General features: G+C 40.3%; 1 protein-coding gene across 5 annotated transcripts in view; it reads right to left on the reverse strand.

The window, feature by feature from the left end:
- LOC143099994 (guanylate-binding protein 4-like) overlaps positions 1–13,984 on the reverse strand; it is a 45,761-nt gene extending 31,777 nt beyond the window's left edge. The window contains exons 1-5 of one of the 5 annotated variants that reach the window (XM_076262900.1): positions 13,693–13,984; positions 13,329–13,399; positions 5,634–5,820; positions 5,251–5,328; positions 1,939–1,988 (exon numbers count right to left, since the gene is read on the reverse strand). In XM_076262900.1, coding sequence (XP_076119015.1) covers positions 1,939–1,988; positions 5,251–5,328; positions 5,634–5,820 — 315 coding nt within the window. In that variant the 5' untranslated portion in view covers positions 13,329–13,399; positions 13,693–13,984. Of the gene's footprint in view, positions 1–1,938; positions 1,989–5,250; positions 5,329–5,633; positions 5,821–13,328; positions 13,445–13,574; positions 13,652–13,692 lie in introns of those variants that run through there. The other 4 variants (XM_076262899.1, XM_076262898.1, XM_076262901.1 and 1 more) reach the window with 4 other exon arrangements.
- Between the last annotated feature and the right edge of the window lie 219 nt (positions 13,985–14,203).

A 14,203-nucleotide genomic window follows, 5' to 3' on the forward strand; every position in this document is an offset into this window, starting at 1 on the left:
CTACTTAAAGCCTGCACCACATCCCTATCGGACCCCAGTACATTGATTGTAAACACCTACGTCGACTCTGTCCTGTATGAGCCCTTTCAATCTGGCTTCCGCTCATGTCACAGTACAGAGACTGCCCTTCTACGCATAGTTAACGACCTCCTCCTGTCTGCTGACTCTGGTTCACTTAACATTCTCATCCTCCTTGACCTTAGTGCTGCTTTCGATACCATCAACCACAATGTTCTAATCTCCCGTCTGTCTGCTATTGGTGTTTCTGGCACAACCCTCAATTGGTTTCCGTCATACCTCACCAACAGAAAGCAGTTTGTCACACTTGGTCTACATCCGTTCCCAATGTTCCCGGTCACTTGCAGTGTCCCCCAGGGTTCTGTACTTGGGCCCCTCCTCTTTCTCATATACATCCTCCCTCTTGGCCAGATCATTCACATCCTTAACTTCCACTGCTATGCAGATGACATCCAACTTTATCTTACCACTCCCTCTCCCCCTGACCCCCACCACGCTCCCTCACTGACTGCCTTTCTGACTTAAAATTATGGACGCAAAACAGTTCTCAAACTCAACACAGACAAAACCGAAATTCTGCTGATTGGCCCTAAAAGCATCCTCTGCAAATCTCACAGTCTCAATCTCAACATCGATGGTTCACCTGTCCACTCTACTCCTGTTGTCATACAACCTTGGCATACAACTTGACTCCACCCTTAGCTTTGATCCTCATATCAAAACACTCATTAAGACTGCCTTCTTTTACCACCGGAACATTGCCCGCCTCCGACCCTTCCTCTCTGCTAGTGATGCACAGACCTTGGTTCACACCTTCATTATGTCCAGTCTAGATTACTGCAACTCACTTTTCCTTAGTCTTCCCACTAAATCCCTTCAAAGATTGCAAAACAATCCTCACCCATACCAAACGATCTGCACACATCACCGCCATTCTCCATCAACTCCACTGGCTACCAGTTCTGTCCTGGATTAAATACAAAGTACTACTACTCACCTTCTCTTGACCCCTTACACTACTTCCCACTCACTCAGATCCTCTGACCAAAATCTTCTAGCTATCCCCGGCATCAGACTCTCCACCCTGGGTGGCAGGTCCTTCAGTGCCTTGGCCCCCAAAATCTGGGCCTCCCCAACCTCTTTGTGACTGTCCTTCTCTTCCTTTCTTCAAAGCACATCTCAAAACCTTTTTGTTTATTGATAGTTTCTTTTACACACCCAACATCTATACTTATACTTACTTACTTAACATCTGTCTTTCCTCCTACTCTTTTTTTCTCTTTGTTTGTTTTTTTTTGGTTTTGTTTTTTTGTTTGTTGTTGTATTTTCTTTTCCACTATGTAAAGCGACCTTGGCATCATATAAATGTAACTTACTATTATTATTATTATCTGATTTGACATGTAATAATCCAGCACAACTAAAAGCATATAATGGTCGGCCAACTAAAACGTTCAGTAAGGTTCAAAAAGAATCCTTGTACATCACCTTGTCTACATCTAAAGCATTCAGTAAGGGTAAAATAAGAGTCCTTGTACAATGTACATCACCTTGTCTACATCTAAAGTGTTCAGTAAGGGTAAAAGAGTCCTTGTACATCACCTTGTCTACATCTAAAGTGTTCAGTAAGGGTAAAAGAGTCCTTGTACATCACCTTCTCTACATCTAAAGTGTTCAGTAAGGGTAAAATAAGAGTCCTTGCACATCACCTTGTCTACATCTAAAGCGTTCAGTAAGGGTAAAAGAGTCCTTGTACATCACCTTGTCTACATCTAAAGTGTTCAGTAAGGGTAAAATAAGAGTCCTTGTACATCACCTTGTCTACATCTAAAGCGTTCAGTAAGGGTAAAAGAGTCCTTGTACATCACCTTGTCTACATCTAAAGTGTTCAGTAAGGATAAAAGAGTCCTTGTACATCACCTTGTCTACATCTCCCAGTCCCTCTGTGTCCAGCAGGACAAGGGTGTTTCCTGTTGAAGAGGCAAGATCATCACTTAACAATAAACAATAAGTAGGCTACTACTCGCATAGAGGCAAGATCATCACTTAACAATAAGCAATAAGTAGGCTACTACTCGCATAGAGGCAAGATCATCACTAACAATAAGCAATAAGAAGGCTACTACTCGCATAGAGGCAAGATCGTCACTTAACAATAAGCAATAAGTAGGCTACTACTCGCATAGCCATAGATATGATAACAGTTCAATAAGTAGGCTACTACTCGCATAGCCATAGAATATGATAACAGTTCAATAAGTAGGCTACTACTCGCATAGCCATAGATATGATAACAGTTCAATAAGTAGGCTACTACTCGCATAGCCATAGAATATGATAACAGTTCAATAAGTAGGCTACTACTCGCATAGCCATAGATATGATAACAGTTCAATAAGTAGGTGTTTCCTTTTGAAGAGGCAAGATCATCACTTAAAGGGGCGATAGAATGCAAAACCGAGTTTACCTTGGCATAGTTGAATAATGGCAGTTTGGTATGTAAAATTCCCACAAAGGGAACCTCAAACATACGCTCACGCAACTGTAGTGATGGTCCCCCGTCACACAAAGTAGTATAGCTTTCGGTTAAAGGAAATGCAGATCATCTCCCTAATTAGTTTCTTTGCACAAAACAGCTCACATTCTGCGTTCATTCCAGTGAGACGAGTGAAATAGGCTTACTTATTTTTTAAAGCCGTCATCGCCATAGGCTATTTGCTACGATATTCACCACCTTTTGATTTTTTCATGCATTGGATTAGGCTATTAATATGCTGATTGGATTAGCATATTAAATGGCTATGCTCATTGGATCAGCATATTAAATGGCTATGCTCATTGGATTAGCATATTAAATGGCTATGCTCATTGTCATGGGCAGTTCCAATAATCCACTGCATTTCTTGTTTTAGATACAGCCTCGTTGCTTATAGCCTACCTAAGTGGTCCTAAGTGGATCTGTCAGTTTCACTTACACAGACGGTCACATTGAAATGTAGTGTTGCCATGGCAATACTGGCAATACAAGTGACAGCGGCCATGAAACTGAAATGCCGCTGTTAAACGGGGGAATCGCAAAGCAATAGATGACGACAGCTCGGTGGCCACACCTTATTTGGCTCTGGTCTGTGCCTCTGTAACGCCCCCAATATTTACATACACACCAGCCCACTTGCAGCTTCATGCAGCTCCTTCACTGAATGCTCGATGACGCCGGACTTCAGTAGGCTAGACGGTCCAAGACCGTATTTGCAGATAAACATCATTTGTTTGGCTTTTTAATGCGCCGAGGAGCTTGTATGTAATCGGAATACAAATGGCTCCTTAGTTTCAAAATGGTTTGGGTACAAGGTGATCGTGTTGAAAATAACGGGGTTTGTCTAGCGTTAGAAGCTCAATTTTCTAACATTGCCGCGGCTCATTTAAGAAGCTCCGAAGAGACGCCGCTTTAGTTTGAGGTAGTGCTAACAATAATACCGTAAAGAAAGATGATGATCATCATTACCTTATCTGTTACCATTGATGATCCTTCCTGAAATGTAGATGTAATGTATTTCCAAATCTAAGCCCATCTTATGCGGAATGTTGCCTAATAGACTGCAACACGATAAAAAACCAATGGATAAAACAGGCACCGTAAAAGACGCACTGGCCAAGGCAGGTCTAACTCACTGTGTACCTTAAAACGGACAGAACAACTCTTTTGTATAATTAATTTAATTTTTTTATTTTTCAAAACGACAAGTGTCAACTTCTGTTAAGGGGCAACATCACCTAAACCATAACAGACAATGGCCAACATGGCATATTTATTCTTAAGAATAACATTAAATAAACGAAAAATGATTTTAATGAACGTGAATACTGTAGCCAACAAACAACTCACAGACAGGTGTAAGGCCGCCTCCTAATTATTAAAACATAACACAACGGTTTGGCCACTATTATTCTTGGAAAATAAATTAACGAAAAACAAGTTAAATAGAGAATTCTGTGGGCTATCAAATAGACTGTGAAAATCTTTAATGAATGCGTAAAAGACGCCTGAAAGCAGGCTTCGCAACAATGGAATCAACTGTAAACAAGCTAACTGTCCATGCGATCGCTGTTATAGGGCCAAAGAAAATTGTAGCCTACAAGTTGGCTTCTTTTTAAACGGACCCGCTTGTTTTCTTTGCGTGTTAAAGGCATGACTATTGCCTATAGTGGCAACCGGGTGATAAGCGGGATAACGGCCTGCGAAGTGTCATACGGAATTAATGGTTGCAACTTACATCTGTTCTTTTTGGTGAAATGGTCCCACACACTACTTTTCTTTGCACGCTTCATCCTGTCGTTTGCCCTGGCTCTAACCTCGAGTGTTTTAGCCTGTAGCCTTTACTTTTTCGCAAACCTTGTGAGCGTGTGAACCCAAACGCTGTGACCTTGCACCAAATGTTTTTATTGGTTTATTAAGTAGTCTACAAACAGGCCAGTTATGAAAAAATGAATGTGAGGGATAATTTGTTAACTTCACACAAAACGATCTTGGAATGAGATGGCTAACTATAGTAGCGTTTAGTCCACTGTCTTTAATAGCCTAATTTAGAGATCACTTTTTTTTTTTAACCGACTACCGACAACTTTGATCGGTTAACGTTGATACGGTCAACCATCGGTCAAACGGTCATCGGTTAACATCCCTATCCCTAGCTAACTGTTTACTGCTAATGTAGCTATGCTCCCTAGCTAACTGTTTTCTTCCAATGTAGCTATGCTCCCTAGCTAACTGTATACTGCTAATGTAGCTATGCTCCCTAGCTAACTGTTTACTGCTAATGTAGCTATTCTCTCTAGCTAACTGTTTACTGCTAATGTAGCTAATTATTCATGTGGACGTCCAGAAGTGAGTGGTCATTGGCTGCAAGGTAATTCGTTGTTCATGTGGATGTCCAGAAAACCATGTCCAAAAACTCCACTCTCCAGCCTAATGATAGGGTTGTAACTGTTTTATTCTCCAGCCTAATGATAGGGTTGTAACTGTTTTATTCTCCAGCCTAATGATAGGGTTGTAACTGTTTTATTCTCCAACCTAATGATAGGTCAGTCCAACAAATGCTCAGATGTTATGTCACAAGCCCAGTTACAACCCTAAGTTGCATTCATCCATTCTATCACTCCTGTGTGTCTATAAAAAACATAATCACCTGGTTTAGAGGGGTAAACTGTGTGTGTGTGTGTGTGTGTACACACCTGGTTTAGAGGGGTGAGGTACACACCACATCCAGATTCCTTTGGTTTTGGACTCGATGGTGCTGCCCAGAGCAAACCCTGAGAGATCAAGAGGAACTTCATTAGAGACCATGAGCTTCATGCCCCACCCCTCAACATCTCTCCACCAATCACACGCTCTGGTTACCCCGCCCATTACATCTCCACCAATCACACGCTCTGATTACCCCGCCCATTACATCTCCACCAATCACACGCTCTGATTACCCCGCCCATTACATCTCCACCAATCACACGCTCTGATTACCCCACCCATTACATCTCCACCAATCCCACACTCTGGTTAGCCTGCCCATTACATCTCCACCAATCACACGCACTGCGTTGTCTGCTGTGGCTCTGACCTGTGTGTTTGCCGGCCAGCCGGTTCATGAGGTAGGACTTGCCCGTGCGGTAGAGCCCCACCACGGCCACCACCACCACCGGCTGCTGGATCTGCTCCAGGATCTGCAGCGCCTCCTGCTGGACACGCATGTGCCCGTCAGGCCCGTTATCAACCAGACACACCGGGGCCTGCATGGAGAGAGCCATCTGGGGGGACGCGCACGCACACACACACACACACACGGGGGGACGCGCACGCACACACACACACACACACACACACAGACCACAATTAACACACACACACATACACACAGACCACTTTTACACACATCACACACATATACACACACATGCGTGCCCACACACACATACACACACACAGACCACAATTAACACACATCACACAGAACACATTTACACACACACACCCACACACAAACACACACACACTAGCAACATGTCTCTGTATCAATGGACCCACCACTCCTCAGCACACACATTTAATCCAAACATTCACAAGAACTGTTTTTGCTATTAAATCCAAACAATATTTTTTACGGCACAAACGTAGCACAAACAAATAGCAGTGTTTTTTTTTAAATAATTTTTGGATGACATGGCCTACTCCTACTTCAGAACAGCTGTAGGCTATGTAGCCTACTGCCGTCACGCTATCTGGCAAACTATGCTTTGGTCACCACTAACTCACTATCACATGATTCGCTTGAATTTCCCCTGGGGATCAATAAAGTATCTATCTTTCTATCTATCTATTTATACTGTATAGAGAGCAGAAACAACAGAACTTGGTTTAAGCAGTGACAAGAAATCTCATGAAAAGTGTCAGCCCCTAAGACTGTGCCCATTGCTCAAATTTATGGTCGTTTAATGTTGAATGTTAGAGTAATTACATTCCAAAACGTACCTTAATGATACACCACAATTTATAAAGGAACAAAGTTTAAGGGTGCTCTAAGCGATGCCACACGTTTTTAGGCTAAAAGATTTTATGTCACTTAGGCTACTGCAAACATCACCTAACCAACCGCTAGCTGTCCTGAATAGACTGTAAAGAACCGCAATCTCTGTGGACAGCCCAGGCTCCAAAAACGGCAACAAAAATAACCTGGACAAACCTAGCCCATAAAAACATAACAAACTGTTCCAGCAAATCACAGACAAGATGCGCGTTTAGGAGAGTTTCAATTGCATGGGAGCAGCACGGGAGGGAGGAGGAGGAAGTAGCGAGCTAGCTCTCTATTTTGTTTGAAAGTCAACAGAAGTGACATTACCCAGCATCGCTTAGAGCACCTTTTAAAATAAAAACACAATATATCTACAATATATCCAATTGATATATCTAATATATATCTAATGGATTACACAAATAATCCACTAGGGTTTTATCAGGTCCTTTTCCACAGGTATATACAGTAAAATCAAGCACCTAGATTATGAATGCAGACTGCCTGATTAACACACCTGTGGAAACCCCATGGGACCTGATGAAACCCATGAATATATTGTACCAAAATGTAGCTTATTGCATTGCATGTAAATGCAATTGACTATTATCACTGTTCTTCTTATTGCATTGCATGTAAATGCAATGGACTATTATCGCTGTTCTTCTTATTATTATTCTTCTTCTGACCAAATTCAACGTTTAATGCGACTGAAACTGCTGAACCGTCTGACCTCATTCAAAGACTCCTACAAAGCTCTTGTAACGGACAATCGTTCTATGTATTCATATTTGTGAACTTTATACTTTTTGAGATATTTAAGATAAAAGAGCAAGAAATTCCCATTGAGTTAACATTGACCGCTGTGGCGGCAACTTTTAGCATTATGACGTGACCGGCAGCAGAAAGCAATAGGGAGGGAAAGTGAAAACCAGCGCCCCAAGTGGTTGCGTTCCTATCGAAGAGCAGCTCCAATGTTAAGTCCCATAGACCTATTTTTAAAAAAAATACTGTGAAGCCAAATCAGCGATCTTATCCACCAAAAATATTTTTCAGTGTCTATACAGTAATAATCTTCTAACTGTGAAAATGTCAGACCCTATTTTGCCTTATTTAAAAAAATCGAAATTGCTCCTTTTGTTTCATAAACGAACTACAAAAAAGCCACGTGACTTTACCCTTCGACGTTACCAGAGCCCGTCTACGGAGAGCCTTGCCACTCCGTATTAAGTCCCATTGTACCGAATTTTGGTTACAGTTCCACCATATTTCCACTGGGGGCGATCGCCATGAGTGCAGAATGAATGGGAGTCAATGGAGCTAGACGGCTAAATTTGTCTCTTTCACCTGATTGTCGTTGACAAATCTCAGATTTGATTGTAGTTTGTATAACTTCAACATGGGTTATAGGTCAAAAGTTGAATGAACGAGTACTTATGTCCTTTTGATTTCTTACAGGTTGGGTCGTTGTTGCCCATAACACGCTAGCATTGTGCTAATGAATGACGTCATTGACACGTTTGAAAGGCTTTTTAGAACAATTAAGTGACTTTAAAAAATATAATACTCCACCAAGTGTATTTTCTTTGCCTCCCCTTTCGAATACAATATTCAAATTACTTGAAAAAAAATTATATCCCAAGAAAAGTGGATTTTGAGGGGTACAGCTCCATAGACCTCCATGCATTCTGCACTCGTGGACGAGCGCCCTCATGTGGAACCACAGAAGGAACTGCAACCAGTTCAGACACCGGAAGTTTTCCGAGAGTGGCAGTTCTCCCCTTATTAGACATTCTCTGACGTTACTCACGGTAGCATGGTTTGTTTATTAGCCTGGTTAGCATTGCCACTTAACACTTACTGCCAGCTCTTCATGTGAGTAGAAGCACAACACCAGTTATCCAGACATAAAGGTTATCACCACGCGGTTTACATCACCTTCCGTTATTACAAAAATATGTAAGCCAGTTAAGCAAATTGCCTTATTGATCAGTTAGAGATTAAGGCCCAACCTGTTACGTCACATGCAACTGTAGTTTGTTATCACCATGTTATGACAAAAACTCAAAACAATTCAACTGATCCTAAAAATAAGGTATGACCACTTGAAGCAATAGAGGTGACCCCAGTGCCTAACATATGGAATGCATTAAATTAAGATCCCAATGTGCACCGAGATATATTTTTTCTAAAAAAAAATCCCATCCCCTCCGCTAAACTCTAGGAACGCAACCACTAGATGGCGATGAGATTACTTTCCCTCCCTATCACCACAATCTTTCTCCCACTGGAGCTGTGAATATTCTGAACGTTTTGGACGTTTTCGCCTGCCGTGATACTTTACTTGCTCGTAAAACTCTCCTTCAGAGGCACATTTCTGTAATTACAGACAAGGTAAGTGTTTTGGTTTTTGGTATTTGAGTCATTCATGTCGTCAAACGTTATGTAATGTTAGCGTTATAAGTATGAAATGATGGGTCACAAATAACTAAACTAACGTTATAACGTTAGGTAACGTTAACGTTAGCACCTTGCTACGTTGATATGTATTATGTAAGGAAACCCACTGTTAATCAACGTTAATATGTCGTCAACTTTACAGTGACCTATTAGCTGTAGGTTTCGATAGCTAACGACAATCAAACGTAATGCACTAACGTTACATTTGTATATTAGGCCTACTAACCAGCAGCGTTTTAACTAGAACGTTAACGTAAACCAGAGAAGTAGGCCTACAGATACTAGGCTCTGGTTCTATTCAACATCAGGTCACTTTCCACAGGTGTATAGAATCAAGCACCTAGAATAGATTATGAATGCAGACTGCGTGGTGCTTGATTATAGCCTAGGGCAGTGGTCACCAACCTTTTTGAGCCCAAGATCCCTAACCTCGCCCTGAACAAAGGCAAGATCTACCTTGAAGCGTCAAAAGAAAATCAAAGCTAAAATACTTCCAATTTAAGGCCTTTTATTTAGGCAAATGTATCAGGTCAAAAATATCACATCCTCCACCCCCTTATACAGGCGTCAATGAGATAGCAACACTTTAACATAGTCTTTACTTACATGAGTTTTGATTTTCTAATTGGAGTAAATGTTTGTGACAATACGTCATGATAAATTTGATGTTTGATCGCTGTTTTGGTATGAAGCATCTTTCACGTAATTAATGCGCACTCTAGAAAGTGAAAGTAACCTACGCCTAGGCCTACAATGCACTCCGTGTCTGTGCACGTCCGCAATCGATTACATTCTTCAAATGGAGAACAAATTCCTGATCGCTAAACTTTTGTTTTTTATTTTCTGTCAGTTAGCAGTTGATATAGAAGCACCTAGCATAATTTGACTTCAGCGGTGACAAGTCCTGTTGCGAGAGAGAGAGAGAGAGAGAGAGAGAGAGCGCACCTGCAAAGTGGTGCTGTGCGCGTGTGTGTGTCTGCATGGGGTTACGTTCAGTTCAAGTCAGAAGTCGGTTCGTCCGGTCCCACATTCACGCTGCTCCATTATTAGATTAACGTTATCAGACAACACTGTAAATGTATGCAGGAATTTCTCGCATTATGATGGCTAAGTCTTGAATAAATCATGCACTATCCTATCCCACGCTGAAATGTAGGCTACGCCTTGTAAACGTTGGCGAACATGTGGGAATTTTGGTGACTGTTTTTAATTGTCCTGTTAATCTCGGGGTCTACTGGGCAAGTCCTAAAGATCTACAGGTCGATCGCGATCGACGGGTTGGCGACCACTGGCCTAGGGCTAGGCTGTGTGAAGGGACCTGATGAAACCCATCATGGGTTTCATTCATGGCATGAATAACGTTAGCTACTTGTTGATGGTCATAACGTTATAGCTTCTACCGTTCACATTTTAGTTAAAGTTAACAAATATATGCTCCTGTTTTTATTTTAACAAATGTTTAACGTTGTACACCACTTGTTTGTGTATCAAATAGGCCAGGCTACGTGTCATTCTACGCTCCTGATTCTTACGTAGCCTAAGTAAACACTATCACGGTATACTATAGTTTGTCAATTCATGGGTTTCATCAGGTCCCTTTACACAGGTGTATTAATCAAGCACCATGCAGTCTGCATTCATAATCAAGGTGCATGATTGTATACACCTGTGGAAAGGGACCTGATGAAACCCATGAATTGATGGGTTTCATCAGGTCCCTTTCCACAGGTGTATACAATCAAGCACCTAGATTATGAATGCATTGGTGCTTTATTAATACTCCTGTGGAAAGGGATCTTATGAAAGCCATGAATAGGCTACTGTTAGGAAATGGACAATACGACTAAAGTCTTGTTAAAACACACTACATAAGTTGAGCTATAATGTTTGTGTTGTCAACATAGGCTACAATGTTTACTTGGCCTACTCATTTCTGCATTGTTCTGGTCTATAAATTAAAGTGTAGCCTGGCACGTGAATCAAACTTTCCATTTGTAGTACATTGTAATCTGTAGGAAAAAAATGTGGCTGACAGACCTAGCAAGCTGTTTAAGTTATAGCAGTTGGTTATCAAGATACTTAGTATCAGAATGATCCGTCCTTACTCATATGATTATTAACAGCAACAACAAACACATTGCCTGCAAAGTTTTCTAAGCTGTTTACGTTTTATATTTAAAAAAAAATATGATTCTATCACCTATACTAAAACTGAAAACAATAAAACACACAATTCTGCTTTGTTTGCAATTTAATATTATAGGCTAGTATTTAACTACCAGTAGCTTGATGGTGCAACAATTGTATTGTAGGCCTACTCTACCTTTTTTTAATTGTCCTAGAATTGTTGAGAGAATTGTTTAAAAAGCTTAAAACTGTTGTTAGTCGTTAGGTTATAATGTGTCAGCCTAATGTAATGTAACAACTTCACTTAAATACCTTAGTTGTATTGAACAATTGTACAATTGCAGACATTCCTTGTTTTGGTATAACTGTTAAACTTGTTTGCTTTTGCCTTTTAGGTTCCAGACCAGACCAGACCAGTGGTGATGACCGTGTATGACATTACGTGTGTGCCTGTCTGTGTGCACACCTGTCAACCATACATCTCTGACAATGTTGCTAGCAACATACCTACTAACATACATTCTTACAAACATGTGACCATATCTGTGCACATACATTTAACCATACTGAGACTTATCTGAGATCAACACTGAGACATTCTGAGAAATATATTGTGTGAGGACTATACTCACTAACTATATGGAACATGTATACCTGTGAATCATATTTGTCAACCATTCATACCTTTGAATCATACCTGTGCTGTAACATCTGTGAAACATAGCTGTGCTGTTAGACCTCTCTTTTTAGACCTGAGCTGTGCTGTGTGAAAAATAAGATTCTAACCTAAGTTCTGTCTAAAACTGATCATCTGAAGGGCTGACTCTTTTATTCTTCAGTGTATATATCACCATCAAATTTGACCTAATACCATTAACTGAGGCCTCTAGCTGTTGCTGCCAGTTCAGAGTTACCACTGATAAATAGATCTGTCTTAGGATAATATGATTGGCATTATCAAGTTCTGTGTATATATTAGGGCTGTCAATCGATTAAAAAAATTAATCTAATTAATTACATATTCTGTGATTAATTAATCTAAATTAATCACATATATAATATTTGCTGTGAAAGTATTTTTAAATATTTAAATTCAAATGAATCATTGAATAATCAGCATTAGTGACATTAAAGTTCAAAAACTCTTTTATTATTATTTTTATAATGGCCATAATAATCTATGATATGACCTAATATGCTGAGGAAATAAATTCAAAAGTGCTTCGGAAAGAAGTTTTTTTTCATATACAAGCTATTTCAGGCCACAGATATAACCTAGGGGACACAATGAAAATAAATTAACACTCCCTTCAATGTCAACACTATTTCTTTGCATTAATGTGCGACACCATCACGCCGTTTTTTTAAAAGTAAATGGTCCAATCAATGATCTAGGCAGCACATTTTCTTCTCTCTCCTTTTTACAGTCTAATGGTCACTGACTACAATGGCTCGGGGTCAAAGGTCATACGGAATCGATTAATCTGTGTTATTTTTTTCAATCAGTTATTTTTTCTCAAATTAATTAATCGAAATTAATCAGTTATTTTGACAGCCCTAGTATATATATATATACACACAACTGTGATTTTTACTTCAAGCTTACATTGGTAAGTGTTCATTAGTGTATTCTGAGTATCATTCTGCCGTATTAAAACAAAGTATGTTGATCAATATTGAATTGACGATTTATTTTTACTGACTGTCATATACTCTAAGCTAACATCTAACCAAGTAAGTGGTTTTCAAGAATACTGTAAGACTGTGTAATCTGAATAATCATACTGTAAGTAATATAATGTTATACACAGCAGCTTTTTGCATTTACATGCAATGGTAATTCCCTGGAATTGCATTTTCTAGTTATTATATGAAACCCATGAATATATTGTACCAAAATGTAGCTTATTATCAAAGTGAAATGGTTACTGACATAAGTCAGCAGCGTTAGTTTGGGCACTTAATTGAGGTTTTGTTTACATTGTGTTGAATGGAAGTCAATGGGAGCCGTAAATCGGTAAATAGTCAAATAATAGATCAAATAATATTTTACCGGATAGCGTAACAGCAGTGCAGTATGCCCCATATTTGCAGTTATTTGCGTACAAAATGTATATTAAAAACGTGGCCCATGTATCCTTTTCTATGTTTACAACCTACCTTTGCGGAGCAGCTTGGAGACAGGTGAGACTGAACCGCGTGAGGATGTAGAATGTGTTGAGATCAAGGCACTGTGTGCAAAGTTGCAAACCCTTGAAATGAAAATGAACAGGAAACTGCATCCGGACGTTACTGTCAACACACTATAAGACATAAGGCAGTCTAAACCTAGTCTAGTCTACGTTTTACATGATTCGTTTAGTTGACACATTTATCCAAAGTGACTATCAAATGAGGAGGACTTACGTTGAATAATCAGCGGCATTAGGCTACTGTAGATTAATTTGGACTAGGCTATCCAATAGGCTACAAAACCAAGAGCGTAGCCTATAGACAACTACACTGTTTGGTTAGGTTAACTTACCCGAGGGTTTTAACCAAACTAGGACACCGACGGCACAGTCGACGAAGCAGAGCACACAAGCAGTCACAGTGCGGTTCGCACTCGCTATCTTCGTCTTCCTCCTTGTGTTGTATGGCGGTTGGCAAACCAACACTCGTTATTTTGCGAAGGAGACAAGCTCAAACTATTACATCAACACATCTGACTTCAGCCAATACGAGAGCTCAGTGTGTCTTTGGGTTATCTTATCTTAATATGGGAAAAGAGTGCAGGGGCCACAGTGTTACACGAACACACTTCACTTCTCGGAAATCACTGTCGTGCCGATTATACTTTCAGTTTCAGCCAGCTGCGCCTCGCCGGAACAGATAGTCGTGCTTGTTGGCAGCCCTACGCGGTCACTGTCGGGAAACTATTGTGCTGCTAATGCCATCTTTGTTTTGTTTCAACCACTGCTTTTCTATGTCCGACAAGTTTACAATAAAGTCACCGGACTGTTTTCTATGGATTCTACCCTCAGACAAAACATATG

The sequence above is a fragment of the Alosa pseudoharengus genome, unplaced genomic scaffold, assembly GCF_046254945.1.
Source record: "Alosa pseudoharengus isolate Yale_2024_CS ecotype anadromous, Long Island Sound unplaced genomic scaffold, YU_APseudo_1.1 YU_APseudo_1.1_scf_3, whole genome shotgun sequence".
Taxonomy (NCBI): Eukaryota; Metazoa; Chordata; class Actinopteri; order Clupeiformes; family Clupeidae; genus Alosa; species Alosa pseudoharengus.